The sequence below is a fragment of the Panthera leo genome, chromosome A2 (genome assembly GCF_018350215.1).
Source record: "Panthera leo isolate Ple1 chromosome A2, P.leo_Ple1_pat1.1, whole genome shotgun sequence".
Taxonomy (NCBI): domain Eukaryota; kingdom Metazoa; phylum Chordata; class Mammalia; order Carnivora; family Felidae; genus Panthera; species Panthera leo.
Window position 1 is genome coordinate 82,781,594 of NC_056680.1, and position 17,786 is coordinate 82,799,379.

The 17,786-nt window shown below is 40.3% G+C and overlaps 2 protein-coding genes across 2 annotated transcripts in view; one reads left to right on the forward strand and one right to left on the reverse strand.

Annotated features, from left to right (window-relative positions):
- Window positions 1–1,964, reverse strand: part of MAGI2 (membrane associated guanylate kinase, WW and PDZ domain containing 2) — a 1,332,916-nt gene extending 1,330,952 nt beyond the window's left edge. Inside the window, exon 1 of the mRNA XM_042916449.1 lies at window positions 1,164–1,964. Within this exon, the coding sequence (XP_042772383.1) occupies window positions 1,164–1,464 (301 nt within the window). The 5' untranslated portion in view covers window positions 1,465–1,964. The remainder of the gene's footprint in view (window positions 1–1,163) is intronic.
- Window positions 1,843–15,141, forward strand: LOC122213153. The gene is made up of 4 exons (XM_042927331.1): window positions 1,843–1,865; window positions 2,114–2,687; window positions 2,897–3,060; window positions 13,682–15,141. Exons 1-3 carry the CDS (start codon window positions 1,843–1,845, stop codon window positions 2,969–2,971), a joined length of 672 nt encoding a protein of 223 aa, XP_042783265.1. The 3' UTR covers window positions 2,972–3,060; window positions 13,682–15,141.
- The last annotated feature ends 2,645 nt before the right edge of the window (window positions 15,142–17,786 follow it).

Consider the following 17,786-nt stretch of genomic DNA (forward strand, 5'->3'; position numbering starts at 1 on the left):
CGTTTGAGCTACAGAACATACACAAATCACGTGAGGAAAACAAAGATTCGCTACTTTGGTCCTCTCTCCGAGAAACTTTCACCTCACTCTTCCCTCCTTCAGGACCCTATTCTCCTTTCAGCAAAAACAGAGTTAAGGAGAGTTCTCTAAGATCCCAGTCTCCCTACGTCCCCATCACAGCCTTCACGTGAGGCTCATCCAAGCCAGGTTGAAGCTGAGGGAGCCTGAGCTGAAACCAGCTGGCTTTTCCACCCAGCTCCTCAGCAACACACCCCTCAAATCGGAAGCCAAAGGAGCCCAAACAGAGGGAACTTCCACCCAACAAGGGCAACAACCCCTGAGGAGAGAACATTCGGGTAAGCGTTTCTCTCCTCCGACCCCCCAACGCTAGAACCCGCTCCCAGTGCCGCGCCTCATTCTCGAGCCTTCTCCCGCCGGCCAACTCGGGGTGAGCACTGGGGTTAGTCAGTGCGCACGTGACGCGCGGTGCCCACATGACACGACCGTGGGCGGGGGAGGGGGACAGAGGAGCGCAGCAGGGAAAAAGTTAAGGAAGACCCGTCAAAGCGCCCAAAGCAATCTGTCCCTTCCCTTCTTGGTCACCTAGAGGTTCAAGGAGGGATCCTTAGGGGACGGCTGAGGACCAAGGCGTCTCCCGTCCGGCTCCTGAAAAGGGGGGCGTAGTTCTCCACTCGCCCCGCCACCCCATGTTCCTCCCCGCCCTGCTGGTGATGCCGCTGCACCCTCAAGTTGTTCCTTCCTCCCCTTTCCTCCCTCCCTCTTTCGTGCCTTCTTTCCTTCCGTCCTTCCTTCCTTTCCTTCCCCAAAAGCTCTTCATCCACTGCGGGCTGTGCCACTGACGCACATTCAATTTGCCCCGGGAGCTCGCCCGCACCTCTGAGGTCACACAAGGCCAAACACCTTCCAAAGTGGAGGATATAACTGCGCAAAGTTGCACGCCACACTGCAAACCTGTCCCTCCCTTCCATTGAGCACCCCTTTCGGACCCCCCGCAAAGCTCACTCGCTCTGCCGGGTACTCCCTCGACCTCCCCCACTGTCGCGCCACACACCCCCTTCCACACGCGAGCCCACCCTTCCACTGCCCTGCGCTTGGAGCGGTCCAGCCGCCTGGCAAAGCACCGAGCAAGCCGCTGCGCTCACCTTGTTTGACACACTTGAGCCGGAGGGGGTCCTTGCAGTGTTTGATCACGGCCAGCACGTCCCTGATGGTGAGCCCCGCCACGGGGGTCTCGTTCACTTCCAGCAGCAGCTCCTCCGACACCAACTTGCTGCCGCTCTCATAGGCCACCTTGCCGGGCTTCACCTCCCCCAGGTAGGGAAACTGTCCATTCTCGGCGCCCCCCTTCAGTTCAAAGCCCAGCTGGCCCTCCGGGTTCCTGCCAATGACACTCTCATGGACTTTGCTAGTCCAGTGGCTTTTCTTTTTCAAGCTTTTGGACATGGCAGTGGGGTGAGTCGCCTCAGCTCCTGAGGGGTTCCTCTGGGGTAGGGGAGTTGGTGGTGAGAGAATGAGGATGCAGGAGCAAGGGGGCCAAGAGGTGAGAAGAGCAGACTTTGCCTTCCTCCCCCTTCTGTTCGGTGCTTTCCCTCTTCTTTGGATGGAGTGAGGATGATGAAGGGGGAGGATGAGAGGGACGGCTGGGCAGAGGTAGGAGAGCTTGGGTGAGGTTGTGCTGTCCCTTGAATGACACTCAAGGCTGTGGCCCCGCAGCAGAGGAGAGCTGTGGTGGCGGCGGCGGCAGCGGCGGCGGCGGCAGCCTGAGCGAGCAGTAGCCGAGCTGGTGAGCGAGTGGGGTGGGGGTGGGGAAGGAGGGTAGGGATGCCGGGGGCCACTCCTGCGTGGTGCGAGTGGGAGCGCGCGCGCGCGCCTGGGTGTGTGTTGTTAGCTGATATCCATGGTAGCTGCAGTGGCAGCAGCAGGGTCCGTGTGTGTGTGAGTGTGTGCGTACTAGTTGTACTGTACTGGCAAGAGGGGAGGAGGCAGGGGAGGAGGGAGCAGGCTGGAGCGGGAGGAGGGCCGCGCGCGCGCGCCGGGTGGGGAGCCGCTTCGCCGCTGTCTCGCTCCCTCCCTCCGCAGCTTGACCCGGTAGTGAAGGCAGAGAGAGAGGCAGGCTGGGTCCGCCTGGCAGCCTACGAGAAGAGGCGGGAGCGGGAAAGGAGGGGAGCCGAGGCCCGGCGTGGGGAGGCCGGCAGGAAGGGCTGCGAGCCCTGTGCGGACCTTTCTTCGGCCTCCACGCGGCCGGGCGGCGCGCTAGGTTACTGCGTCGCGAGGACGTCCGGACTTCCTCAGACCGGGACTCGACGGGAGCAGAAAAAGCGAGACCCGGACTTGGGGCGCGCCCCCGAGCCCGGGGCTCCGGTGGGACCGCTGCCACCCCGCCCCTCCCGGCCCGGGACCCCGCCGTGGGAAAGCCCAGCTGGCGGGACGCGGCGTGGAACTGCAGGGGAGGCCTGAGCTCCCGGCGTCGGGAGGCGGCGGAGGAGTTCACTGTTGAGCGGTGCTTTGTTTGCAGTCAAACTCGTTGCAGAGTTCTCAGAATTCCCCCTCGGAGAAGCGGAAAGTTGGGGAAGTGCAGGCTGGTTACCCAGACGGCGGGGACGCTGAGCATCGCTTTGCGGGGTGCAGGCCGGGACGGGAACTCAGCGGAGGGGCGGAGTTGTCCGGTGAGAGGCTACTCCAGGGTCCCAGGGGAAGGGGCTTCACTTTTCCTGGTTGGGAGACGCGGAGCACAAGGGGCTGTGGGCTGGGTCGGGAGAAAGGTGGTCTTGGCAGCTTCCTGGGAGAAACGGGCTGTACACCCCAGGAGCTGTGGCGGACACGACTGGGGCACATCCTCTCCCAGGAGAGCCTCAGACTCGGGCTTGTACCTTAGGAAGAAACCTTAAGACGTCCTGGCCCGACAGCTACCTGCTCCACAGGAGGAAAAGAAGGGTCCGACCGAACTTGAGCACCGCGGCAGAATCCGGGCTGGAGCTCAGCTCGCGGGCCCACCACCGGCTTCCTTTCCCTTCACCAAGTTTGCAGCCTGGAGGAGAGGTGAGGACAGGCGCGCAGAGATTCAGTAGGGCTGCTGATTTTCATTCAAAGCTAATTTCGTGTAAGATGTTAGGAATAATTTTTTAAATTCCTGTGACTAGTAAATGAATTTCATTTGCTGTATCTTAAAAATGATACGGTTGAGAAAGAAAAAAAAAGTTGCACACCCACTCTTCTCTTTAAAGCAAAGTACGAAAACGACTGAGCAGTTAAGATTTTTGATGTCTGAGATGAAGAGAGTGTGGGAGGCAAGCGGCACAGTTAAAAACGTGTAGTCCACCCAAACAGAAAGACCGGAATTGAATTGAGGCTTTGCTGCTTACCAAGAGGTGATCTTGAATTGATTATTTGACCTTTCTGAGCCTCATTTTCCTTATTTGTTAAACAGGGTTAAAAGTACTAATTTGATAGGATATGATGAGGATGAATCAGGTAATGCATACAAAGTGCTTGCCTGGTACAGGTGGGTAGGCACTAAAAATAGTAATTTCTTCCTCTTTTCCTCGCAAGTGTAACTCATTGTTTGGGGAAGAGGGGAATCAAATTTAGTCAGCTGGAAGAGTTACTGAAGAAAGATGATTTATTTAAACATGTATCTTTTTTTCCCTTGAGACGATGGATCCCCAGTGGGTTGGCTTCTGCTGTGAGGATTGTTCAGTGGGCCAGGGGCAGTGCCAGGATCTGAAATCAAAGCTGAAGGCAATGCCCAGGAGGCCGCAAGGTTTTTTGGTGCTTAGCCCAGTCTCACCCAAACAAGTTGGGTTTTAGCATTATGAGATACAGACCTACATGGAAATTGAAAATGAGAACTGAATATGCATTTTTAAACACCAATTACAAACTAACACGTATGGGTAATACTAATATTTATCGAATTCTAACTATGTGCTAGGTGCTGTTGTATAGGCTTTACATTTATTTTTCCCATCATCTTTATAAAGTAAATATTATCATCCCCTTTTACAGATAAGGAGACTGAGGCATACAGAGATTAACTTTTACCAGGCTGCTAATTTAGTCAGTGGTGAAGCTAATATTCAGACCCAAATGTTTTGGCTCCAGACTGGTCTCATTCACTGCATTGTGCTCTCCTCATGCACTTAACCATGTGTCTTACCAGAAGTCAGTACATAGCATCCTCAAAGGTTGGGTCTGCATTTCATTGTAGTGGTAATGAGGGGGAAAAAAAACGAAGAAGAAGACGACAAATGGAGTAGGAGTTTGGTATAAAAGCATTTCCCCCTCAAGAACCCAAGAGAGTCATTGAGCTATGTGCCAACAGTCTCATGCTTCTCAGCTTCTAGTTCATCTTTGCCCTGAACTGTGATATTTAGAACTAGAACCTGTAAACATTGCTTTGTTCTCAACCCAATGCTAGGACTTGTTAATAGAAGGTGCTAGAGGGACACTGCCTAAAAAGGGGGGGCCTCTTCTTTTCTTCTTGCTCCTGTGTGGTCAGTGAGTGGCTTTCTGGCTTGTGGTGTGCAAGAGATCAGTGTTTCACATCATTAGGTAAGTTTGGCTGATTCCCCAGTGTGTGGCTTCCCAATAAGCCATGCTGACCTCCCAATGGGTGCATTCCTAGCAAGTTTCACTGGCACCCCAGCTGGTGGTTCCCTCACCAACCCAGACTGTGACACCTAATGAATTTCACTGCCATAGGTTGGGCCACAGACACATTATCTCCAGTAAGGTCTGTGTCTCTGGCTTGGTAGCATTGAGGACAGGGATGAGAGCATGGTTCTTCTAAGTTATTACCTAAGTTATTGGGTACTTTCCCACAGCCCCAGAAGTACTGGCTGCTCCCTAAACCACTACTCCTGTGTTTGTTAGTAATCTCCTCGCTTAGTAGTCAGTCTCCTTTTACTAGTTAACGCTTTATATTAGCTTTTCCCAGTTTTAGTGATGGTGTTATTTCTGTCTCCTGCCTGGATCTTGACCACTACAGGTGTAAAAGGGTCTTATAGAACCCTGAGGAGAGCACCATCTGGGGACTCAGAAATTGGGATCCTGCCTTTAGCCATATAACCTTGATTAAATCACATAGCCTCTCAGAACTTGTTCCCTCATCTGTAAAAAGGTGATGATTTATGTGACAAGGTTGTGTGAGCATCATGTAAAATTTAAATGCACTGAAATGTGGTAGCAAAAAAGAAGATGGGTATATTTTCTTTAAGAAAAAGAAATTTACATGTATTCTGAGGACTTGTTGGGTTGTTTCCTAGGAGTGAAAAAACAGCATTTTCTGTCAGATACAATGTCATCAAATAAATTGTCGATCAGTTGACTTTGCTAACTTTTCAGAGATGAAAGCAAATAGTTGTGAGTCCTTAGTTGTTCAGGTTTACAGCACTATGAAAAGTATGACTGAAATAACAATCATTTTGAAATGCTAGATTCAGACTAATTTGATTATCTTCTCTTCTGGAACCCTTCACATTTGCTTTATTTCTTCTTGTCTGCTTTACCCTTTCTGAGTTTGATACCTGTGTCAAGAATGAATTTTTTCATTGCTGACACTCTTTGTGCAGAACATGGCACTGGATATTGCATTCTATTAAAAAAGAGTTTGGGAATCTTAAAAGCTGAAGAAAGAAACGCATTCCTACCCCCTTGCACATTCTCTGGCACAATGTAAATGCTCAGCAGAATTCTACCTAATAACAGATATGTCCAAACAGCATATAAAATTTCATTATATGACCACCACCTTAATATGAATTTTTATCTTCAGTATGTAATGATTATCTCTTTACACGTATACTAATGTCTTAAGGAATGGAATGAAAAAGAGCACTTATTGATGAAGAAAAGACAGAATATGCTTAGTAGTGAGGCTGAGGTTAAGAAAAGAAGCCAGATTCTTCAAGAGCTTGGGACAGGGTCTGAGAGGTGGTATTGGTGGTAATAATGGCAATGGAGGATAAACTTGACACGCTCCATAGTTTGTCTGTGATCATTCCTATTATTAAACCTCCTTTCACTTCTGCTTCAGTATTCACACACAAATATACTAATCCATATTTATAAGGTAGATTTACTTACCATAATACCAAGCTTCTCAGACTTTTCTATCAAAATATCTCTCAACAATGATATACTTACCCCACCCCCAGCCAAGAGTAATCTTATTTGACGTCCTCCACTTTTATCTAAAAATTCATATGAATTTTCTGCTCTGTAATAGGTTCATATTTATATGGATATTAAATATGATTTTTCTCCCAAAACATTGCCTAAAAGATGTTCCAGAAGAATTTGCTATGTTTATCTGCTGGTTTCTTAGCCCAGCCTGGTGACTCCATGGGTATCTATAGCTTAAGTCCAGTAACTAGATATGCAAGCCCAAGTCCTAGAAAGAGAATTTGGACTGCAAAGATAGATGTGGGCACACTTTGAAACCTTGGCTCTTCAGCCTTATCCAGAACTGTGCAAAATGTGAGAAGAGAAAAACACTGAACTCCAGTTTACAAAATCTTTTGCTAGGCAGAGAAGAGAGGAAGGATCAGGGAAAAAGACCATATTCCAAAGAAAGGATTGAATGTTGAGAAATCAAGCTTCTTGAAGTTAGTGAGAGGAAAGTTTAGGGCTTAGATGCCTCCAAACACTTGCACAGAACTGCATATTTCATTGGTATTTTATCAAATTACATTTTAGTGCTAATTCTTCTTACCTGAAAACCTCAAATATTTTGATGATGGTAACTTTTAGATTTATATCAATTACATTTGTGTGGAAGGGTCAGAACTGTTTCATTTTGATCTAGAATTAATGTCCATTGATTGTATTTCTGCATTTCATAGAACCATCTTATTTTTCAGTATCGGTTATATGATTGGGATAGAATATATGGTCTAATGTCTGTAATGCAGGAACTTCCTCTCGAATAGTACTGTCAATTAGTCACCTAGCCCTGTGCAAAAAGATGTGGGGACAGGTAAAATTTGACTACTTAAGTCTGAGGGTATTAGATCATTTTAGTTGCTAGAAAGTTCTGAATTATGTGACTTTGGTCTTTATAAAGCGCCTTTTTGTGTGAAGTTCCTGGACCATATACTATATACAAATTGGGGAAAGAGAACTGCAAAAACATTTAAATAATTGTTTCACCTTAACTACAGAGTTGACAATGTATGGAGAAATTTGACCAGCTCAATAAATGAGAACATTATAATATTTTGTTGTTGTTGTTCTGTAGCTTTGAAGTGATTGCAATCTTTTTGGTAAAAGATAATGGGTACTTTAGTAAAAACGCTGGATACTGCAGCTGCCTATTTACCGTATTCACAAAACACAGCAAGCTAATACTGGATCTGAAAATGTATACCTTTTCATGAAGTACTATACAGGGGTACTTCTTACATGTCAATATCTGAATTTATCTTTCTTTTTGTTTTGCTTTTTACTTATTCTGTGCCTGTCAATCTTTCATCATCAGTTCAGAATCTACTAAACCCCAAAAGATTTTTTTCATACCTTTTTATACTTTTAGACCCTCCTTACTAGATTTTTTTAAACACTTCAGAAATTCAGGTACTTCAATTTCATGCCATCAAGTAGCTATATCTGTCCCCCACTTTTTATTAAATGAGCAGTTCAATTTGTCACTTTCTGCTTCGTGATTCTAAATCTTTTAAAACCATTTTACCATTTTTTTCATGCTTTCATCCTTACAGTAAACTATCTATAAAACACTCTTTTCTAACTGCTTTTTTTAATATTATTATTCCTTTTCTTTTCCAAATCCACTTCTCAATTTATCCTTTTTTTCTCTATAGATCTTAGGATATGTCTTCAGTTTCCTATCAATTCCCATCATAAATTTTTAAAGTAAACTTAAAATATCCTACATGGATTTTTAATATCATTTCTACTGCCCATATTTTAATCTTGCCTGTTATTTTTTTTAATCATTTCTGTTGTTAGTTTAAAATGACAAAAGCTTCCATTGCAAGGAAGAAGCATAAAGGGGCAGTATGATCATAAACTCAACTTTGTCAATGGTGTACATTAGGTATAAAGAAAGTTATGGAAAGAAAGTGAACATATTCTCTTTTGAAATGGTAAGGAACAGTTAGATGTATTTTCTAGTGTTTGGAAAAGCATATTTCAAAAAATTCAAGGGAAACTTCATCATGCTTCCTTAGCCATTTTACTGAGAAGCAAAAATACTCATGAATAATTGGAGGTAATAAGAATGTGTTTCTACTCATACTAATTTTAATAGTTTTGAAACCTCCAAATACTGTTCTTTGTAGTGTGGTTTACTTTTAACCGTTTTGTGTGTCGTGAGTATTTTTCAGAATATGATGAATACTAGTGATCTTATTCTGTCCTGCTGCTCTACCACAGATACACATAAGATATATCTTCCAAATATTAAATATCATTTCATTTATTTATAGATCCACTGAAGCCCAGTCATTTGCTTGGATATGAAATTCTTTGAAAGTCCAACCTAAATAAACCTCTTGTATACTTTTTTACTTATATATAATCAGCTGAAAGTTATCGTGTCTGCTGAACTCCTATGAAATGCAACTTGATCCTTTTCATGACACTTCTTTCTGCCTTTTATTATAAAATTAGACTTACCTCAACCTCAATTCTAGGCTACAACTTTTTTAATAACATGGCTTATGTTTGTATTCCTCACAGAGGTTGAATGAATAAAGAGAAATATAGTACTAGGGAAAAAAAAACTACAATGAATATTTATCTATTATATTTAATATGAGAATGTATCTATTAAGCAAAGAATCAACTGATGCTAGTAAAGTAAACCCAATATTTAAGAATGTATTTCAAAAGATCAAGAACAGCAAGAAGTTTTGAAAGCTGTTAAGGTTTTGAGACAGTTATCTCCCGTTTTATATATTGAGAATATTTTTAAAAGTAAAAGAGGGAGTTTAAGTTTCTTTAAGAGAAAATTGTAGTTAAGATGGGTCAGAGAAAAATTGGATTCATTTAATTCCTTTAGATTAAAGGAATTAGATTAATCTTCCAACTTAATCTCAATGAAATCTTAGGGCAGTAAAAGAATTAGGAAGTTTGGCAAGTCATTGTCTGTAATCCAAAGGAAAGTGGACATTAAGGGATTGAGTAGAAGATGAGTGAAAAACAAAACTTTAATGTGCTTCCCAAGGAGAGAATGATGCATTCCACAACTATAGACCATAAAAATGAGGATATCAAGAGAAAGAAGTGATAACATGATGCTAGCATAGCTTCATGAAGAACAAGTCAAATGTGGGGCACCTGGGTGGCTCAGTCGGTTAAGCATTCTACTTTTGATTTCAGCTCAGGTCATGATCTCAGGGTTGCTGAGTTCTAGCGCTACATTGGGCTGGTACTGACGGCATGGAGACTGCTTGGGATTCTCTTTCTCCCTCTCTCTGCCTCTCCCCTGCTCATGCTCAATCTCTCTTTCTCTCTCTCTCAAAATAAATAAAACTTAAAAAATTTTTAAAAAAAGAACAGGTCAGATGCACATTTTTACTTATAAAACATGGCTTATTTGTTGTGGATCCATGTTAGCTAAATCGTTAAATATTAATGTCTTCACCACTTTTCTGATATCAATAATGAGTACTCCAGGACCAGGTCTCCAACATCTGTTTAATATCTTCAAGTAACAGGGTGCCTGGGTGACTCAGTCAGTTGAGTGTCCCACCCTTAATGTCATCTCAGGTCATGATCCCAGGGTCATGGGGTCAATACCTGTATCAGACTCCACACTGAAGATGGAGCCCACTTGAGGTTCTTTCTGAAAATAAATAAACATTTAATATCTTCAGGTAATTTCAACTTGTAAATAATCTTTTAGCACATTCCCCACATCTGGTTTTACCAGGACTACACAGAATAGGCCTGTTACTTCCCTCTTACGAGCGCCCGCAATATTACATGTGATCAACTACTGCCTTTATTTCCTCATGTTAATTTGGTGGGATCACTCTTGGTCCTTTTTCAAAACATCTAAGCCTTTTCTTGAGTAATTCACTGACCCTAAACCTGTCAGATATTTTAAGACCACCATCATAATTTTAATACCGTAAATGTATTCAATGTATGTTTAGTGCAAAATATACTTTGAGTAACTAAAACTGTACTATGAAAAATATTATACATTTCAGAATATCACATAAATATTTAATGAATTTCAGACCATGTTATTTAGTGACAATTATGAATATTTTACCTATAGTTAATATTGGTTGTGATATTGGTCAACTAGTAGTTATATAGGATCTGAATTTAAATGACTTTCATCTAGTTTTGAGTCTTAATGAAAGAATTTGCATATACTAAGGTCTTCTAGAGTGTAATGACTGCCATTTGAATAAAATTTCAAAGTTTTGAGGACATTTTCATTACAATATAATTCAGCTTCCTACCTTTGGCCATATTTAAATATTTATTTCTGTTGTCAACAGTATCCTTATAGAACTAGAAATAAATAAGGGAGTAATTCCTTCACTTAGTGACAATAGGTTTTAATTTTTTAGAGAGTCCTATACACTGGTAATTTGTGTGACTGAAGGAGTTCAGGAACTCATTATTCAGATGTCTTGCATACCTCAAGAAGAATAAACATTGCATTTTCCTCTTGAAGACCCCAAAATATATTTAAGGATGTCAGTTTATATATAAACATACCCTGAAGCTCCCACTTTAGCAGGAAGCTAAATAAAAGAAGTTTAAGTTTTCCCAATACTAATGGAGATTTACTTCCCAGCCCTTTTCCCTGAAGACAAGTGTAGTCTCTCCTCAAGGGTAGGAAGATTTGCATATGATTTTAAGGGCTAGAAACCCCTTTTCTGCTCTCTCCAAAATGCCTTCAGTATGTTTTGTCATATTGCTTGATGATTTTGCATTAGAGATTTATCCTTGAGATAATAAAACACAAATATCTCTGAAAGGGTTTCTTCTGCTTTAGTCATATTCCTATGGCTACTAGGGAACAAAATGTGTTTATATGTTACAGGATAAAAGGAAGATTGCCAGCCAACAAATCCCTAGAGTCTGTACTACATTAAACGTTGCTTAGCAATTTCCACGATTTTCTCAGTCTAGTTTACAAATAAAGACATTAAAAATCAGGGGCTGTGGGTATGTTACATGAAGTTGTGAAATTGGTATTTATTCTGTGTTTCTAATCTCTATATTGATTTAAAAACAAAATAGGGGCGCCTGGGTGGCTCAGTCAGTTAAGCGGCCGACTTCGGCTCAGGTCATGATCTCGCAGTCTGTGGGTTCGAGCCCTGCGTCGGGCTCTGTGCTGACAGCTCAGAGCCCGGAGCCTGTTTCAGATTCTGTGTCTCCCTCTCTCTGATCCTCCCCCATTCATGCTCTGTCTCTCTCTGTCTCAAAAATAAATAAACATTTAAAAAAAATTAAAAAAAAAAAAAAAGAAATGGCAGGTTAATAGGTGGTGTGCTAGGGTGGCAATAATTTAGTTGGATGTTACGGACAGGTGTTTCCTGGGAGGTAATTTTTTTTTTTAATTTTTTTTTTTAACGTTTTATTTATTTTTCAGACAGAGAGAGACACAGCATGAACGGGGGAGGGGCAGAGAGAGAGGGAAACACAGAATCTGAAGCAGGCTCCAGGCTCTGAGCCATCACTGGGAGGTAATTTTTAAGCCAGGACTTGAATGAGATATAACCTCCAGTTGCAAAAATTTTATAGGAAGGTATCTTCAGACAGAGGAAAAAGAAGTATCTAGGACCTGAAGTAGTTAGGAACTTGCCATGTCAGAGACTAGGTAATTTTCATTTGTATTGTTTTATGCATTCGATTATACTTTCCCTTAGGTTAATCTATATAAGGTCTTCCACAATTTGGACCCTGCTTGAAATTTAATACTGCCCTGATCCTTTCTCACCATGCTCCATGCTAGTCAGTGCCTCTGTGACTTTGTAAAAGCTGTTTATTTTGTTTAATAGCCTCTCCTTGATTTGTTCTTGGCTGATTAACTGAATCCTCTCTTAAACTCTGCCTCAGGCATTCCCTCTTTTAGGAAGCCATCTCTTATTCTCTCCTGCCCACCATCCATTGAGTCACTCAGTCTTTGTGCTACCATTGACTTGTGCACTGGCACTCGGGCTTTTCATTTATTGATTTACCTATCTGCTTTTATCACTAGTGAGTTTCTTTAGGACAGGGACGTTATTGTAATTCATACCTGACTACACACGGTCCACAATACTAGTGGTACTAAATAGTTTAATACTAGTAGTATAAGTAGACAATAAATCATTGTTAAATCAGTGGGGTATCTTTTTGTTATGACTTAACTAATGTAACATTCATCTTCAGAACAGTTTGTATGACATACTTATTGTAGTTGATATCCATAAATTAACTCTTCACTCTAGCTGTATTCTGTAGCTGCTAGGATGTTTATCATTATTTCATTTCAAAACAATAAAATGTTAAATGAAATATAATCATTCATGTTTAATGCAGACTACACTCATAGAAATATTGTAAAAATATTAATTTCTGACAGTTTTCAATTTAGTTTTTCTGTTTAGCATATTTATGATAGATTTTCATCCTACTTTTTAAATTTTTTTTTTTAACGTTTATTTATTTTTGAGACAGAGAGAGACAGAGCATGAACGGGGGAGGGTCAGAGAGAGAGAGGGAGACACAGAATATGAAACAGGCTCCAGGCTCTGAGCTGTCAGCACAGAGCCCGACGCGGGGCTTGAACTCACGAACCGCGAGATCATGACCTGAGCCGAAGTCGGACGCTTAACCGACTGAGCCATCCAGGCGCCCCATCCTACTTTTAAATATGTAGGCATGGAGAACTAGGTACTATTTAACGAAAATCGTGATTTAATAGCATGTTTTATGTGGCTTGTTGGTTTCTCTTTTTAATTTAGAGTAGTCATTATGTTTGAGATCTTCATTACATTTCAAGTACCAGAACTCACTGTTCTTTCTTAAGTTGGAACCTGAGGGCTTTTCTAATTCCCAAATGCCTGGCAGAGGTAGAATAGCTGGATGAGAACCTGGGAGGAAAAATTACAGGAGATGTGGCATGGTCAGTCAGAGGAGGATATGGGTATTTCGGCAGCACCAGACTTTAAGGGATGACAGAGATATAACATTAAAGTAACCATGCAGAATTGGAAATACGTACTTGGAGCTTCCCCCACCCCAGGAAGTTTCCAGTATACTGGCACTTGCTCAGTGTCTGAAGAGATAAGTATCTACGTGATTGGCATATGTTCTAGGCTTTATCCATAGTCAGGAAGTGTTTTCCACCCTACAAGTTCCCCTTGAATTCATTGGAGGTACAATTGTATGATACAAATTTACTGAATGAACTAAGCTAATGAATAAATGTATAAGTCTTTAATATCAGTTCCTTTACTTGTCTTTAAAGTTTATGTCAATATGTACTCCTGGATTCTTATTTTATCTAATGGGATAGAATCTACTACTAATAGTCTGTTTTGAAGCTCAAATTGTTTGCTTTGCCCTGTGGGGGCTCCTTCAAGATGGTTGCTGTCCTTTTGACATGTGCTTTTGATTATTTGAATAGTTTGTTGCTTCTTTATATAACAAAATGTTCCAATTTTATCTTACTTTTTCTCTTCCCCAGCTCTGGAATCTGCCTCCCCACCCCCACCAAGGAACCCTGTTCCCTTTTGTGAAGAATCATATTTAGAAACCAAGATAGGATATTTTGACTTATTTATTGCTGTTAGTGGGCCATTATTTCTAAGTCTTTTCAGTGGACAGACCTAGGAAATATGTGTGTATATGTATGTAATATATTAACTACCTTTATATATATTAAAAATGATTTCATGCTGATACTTCCCATTAATATCACAAATCCCTTTACTTTTCATAAGAAGAGATAATCACTGGCTTATTTGTGAACAAAATACTAACATTTTTGAAGAGATCTGAAAAGTAATAATATTGATCTCAAAGCCCATTCAAATAAGTTTTATTAATATTTAAACATAGCATATATTAGAATCTTAGATATTGGAGGAAGACATTATCTAGGACTGTGATCGAGATGTTATACCGTAGACTCTTGAAGTCAGTTTCTGGATCTGTGTTGAAATAGAAAAATAAGATAAGAGGGTAAAAGATTGTCCTAATCCTTCACAACATTGTTAACTACACGGAGAAAGCGTATTAAGCATGCATGACACCCAGAATCTTGAAATGAATGCATATTTATGAGAGGAGTATAAACAAATAAGGAAGTGTTACAGTGACATAGTGACACTACCTACTGGGAAAAATACTAGTGTTTCTCATTGGATAAATATGTGGGTACAGTCCTAATACTAGCCATTCCACTTAGCAATAGCTTGACTATTATTTGACTACTAATGAGAATAACTTGGCCAGAGATGAAGAGGAGGAGTTGTGAACATCTAAACAATGGGACTTGCATCATAAGAGCCCTAGGGCTATGTAATCTAGTTCTTACAGACTTTTCTCCCAGGAGACTTGGAGAACTTTTCTCTAATGGTCTGTGTCTCCTCCACTAGGTTGAAAACCAGAGCCTCTCTACCTGGTTTACTAATCCCAAAGATTAATTCAGTAGAAGTCCTCGCTTATTTTTACTGGTTCCTTTGCTTTATCTGGGAAAATAAAGTGTAAAAAGTATAGTTGACGGTTTAGAGTTTGTTTTATGTGTATAGTAAATCAAAGATCCCCATTTTAATACGGCATCCTCTATGCACTTGCTAAATACTCCCTTGTAATAATTTAATGACCTGAAAATGATGTAAATATATATACGTATATATTCATGTTATTTTTAACTTCAGAAATCAGTGTTTTAAAAGTGAATACCTGAAGAACTACCACTGTCATTAGAAAAATTTTTTGACCAGTGTTTGAAGGTAAAATTAAGTAACACCGAATAAGGAGTTATTATGTGACATACATCATATGTATTACATTTTACTTATTTATCAAAACTATGTATTTGCTAGAGCTGTTATTATTCCCATTTTATAGAAGAAGAAACTGAGATTATATACTTTATTGAACTTGGTCAGCCTCTTGTAACTAATACATAATAGAGATAGGATTTAGGGGCGCCTGGGTGGTTCAGTCGGTTAAGTGTCCAACTTCGGCTCAGGTCATGATCTCGCAGTCCGTGGGTTCGAGCCCCGTGTCGGGCTCTGTGCTGACCGCTCAGAGCCTGGAGCCTGCTTCAGATTCTGTGTCTCCCTCTCTCTCTGACCCTCCCCTGTTCATGCTCTGTCTCTCTCTGTCTCAACAATAAATAAACATTAAAAAAAAATTTTTTTTTAAATAGAGAATGGATTTAAAGCCACATATGTTTGATTCTAGACCCCATACCCTCTTGAGTGCATCACATAAAACTTTGCACTGTCCTTGGCGAAAAACAACTTTTGCTAAGTTGATTCCTTACTTTGTGGTCCATAAAGGAAGAATGTTGGTCTATCTTAGCGATCTCTGTATTTTTAATAAGCAATAAATAATATTCACCACACATAATAGCTTTTTTCATGGTCTGTATTCATTATTGCAAAATAAGTATGACTCAGTGATACTTTGAACTTAATTTTATTCATTAAAATACATCTGTATATGCATATGAAAATACCAGTTGTGACAACAGAATAGAGAGTTTTGTTTTGAAAGGTAACTTAATTTGTAACTGATAATTGACCATAAGTAGATTATGAAGGTATAGACAACATATATGTGGGTAAAAGTTGGCCTGGAGTTAATTTTTTTCTTTCTTTTTTTAATAGAGTTGTTGCCATTAAACTTTTTTGTTGAAGTATCATCAACATACAGTGTTATTAGTGTCAGGTGCACAATATAACGATTCAACAATTCTGTACATTACTCAGCACTCATCATGATAAACATACTCTTAATCCCCCTTATCTGTTTCACTCTTCCCCTACCCACCTCCCTTCTGGTAACTACCAGTTTGTCCTTTGTATTTAAGAGTCTGGTTTTTTGTTTGTCTCTTTTTCTTTGTTCATTTATTTTGTTTCTTAAATTCCACAGATGAGTGAAATCATGTGGTATTTGTCTTTCTCTGCAACTTGGGTTGCATCCATATCTTGGCTATTGTAAATAATGCTGCAGTAAACATAAGGGTGCCTGGGGTCATCTTAAATGAACTTTATCCAAAAGGGCTGCCTAATAAGCAGTAGGATCCCATCAGAGAGTCCATGAAGAGATGAACTGAGAACCAAATCACAATGAAGTGCAGGGGAGAGGATGCTTACCAATGAATGGAGAGAGAAGTAATGATCTGAAAACCCTGCAAAGAACTGAAACACCCTGCAACAGAAAAACACAAGAGTAGCTTTGACACCTGTCAAACCAGAGAGCAATGATGGCAGCTTACAAAAGTACCAGCCTATGCCTTCATCTCCCCTCCATCCACCATCTTGAGGCCTGGCGTGATCAGAAACAGTACAAGTTAGCAATTTCAGAGAGGAAGAAAGACAAGTTTGAAAAGTAGGGGAATATCTGTCCAAGCCATACTGTACCCTGCAGGCCTGCCTTCTGTTGCATAGCTGATTAGGTGAGTGCAGAAGCTTTAATTTTAAATGAAGCTTGTAGTTTTTGTTATTACTCTGAATGTACCTATCACTTTCAGAATTGAAGTCATTTAAGTAACTGAAGTACCAGGGGGATTTTTATTATTTAAGAACAGCTGTGGGACGCCAACCAAGATTTTATCCAGGGGAAAAAGAAGAATTACCCTATAGCACACTTTAACAGACATTATGAGAGAAAAAGTTACTTAATGATTTCATTTGGCAATTCTTTTCCTTCAGAAAATCATCATAGATTTATATATCCATATATCATATATCCAAAAATACACACTTTATATGTGCATGTATCGTAGGGAGGATATTGCCTTTTGCAGAGTTTTCTTGTTTAAAAATTCTTACTTGATTAATCTCTTAATTGCATTTCTGTATATTCTTTGTTTCTAAATTCCTTAGCTGTAAGCAAATAAGGGTCAGATTTTCATATGCAAGATTCTGTATTTTTCTTTATAATTGGAGAAGATCATATTTTACCTAAACTCCATGAGCACATGAGATATGACACCCTATCATGTTTGTGTGTGAATATTTATAAAGTATAAGTCATCTCAAATTATAGGATCAGAATTAGATTTGAAAAAAAATGTATTCAATAAGATGTGTAAGAGGAGATAGACTTAATTCTAATTGAATTCACAGAGGATTTGAAATTAGATGTAAATCTCTAATATCATGTTACATTACATATAAATTAGTATTTGATTTGCATTCAGAAAAATGTACTATGTTCACTTCTGAGTACCATTTAGACAGAACATTAGAGCAATATCTTTGTTTTTTCTTCTCCCCCTGCCACCTAAATGTTATTGAAAAATCTGTCCAACCTGATTACCACTATTAAAGACTGGTTTTGAGAAATCCAGAGAAACTAAGATTTACATTTTAGTGGGAGATAGAATACACTAAGTATTTTTCTAAGTGTGGAAAAAAATGTTTCTTAAGAGGTAAAAATTTTAATACCTTAAAAACTAACCAATACTGAATTTTAGATCTTACAGCTAGAAAAGATCTATAAAACACAAAAGGGTTTCTTGAATAAATGTTCCATACTTAGTTTATAGAATTAATTTAGGACATAGTGTTCTCTATTCAGTGTGTAGGCATTAAAGAAATGTTATTTGAAAC

Bases quoted from the DNA above. Each gene is read 5' to 3' on its own strand.
- LOC122213153 (XM_042927331.1), top strand. From the start codon at position 1,843: ATGCCGGGGGCCACTCCTGCGTG. The intron at 1,866-2,113 runs GTGCGAGTGGGA...TTGACCCGGTAG, and splicing joins CCGGGGGCCACTCCTGCGTG to TGAAGGCAGAGAGAGAGGCA. The intron at 2,688-2,896 runs GTGAGAGGCTAC...CTTGTACCTTAG, and splicing joins CGGAGGGGCGGAGTTGTCCG to GAAGAAACCTTAAGACGTCC.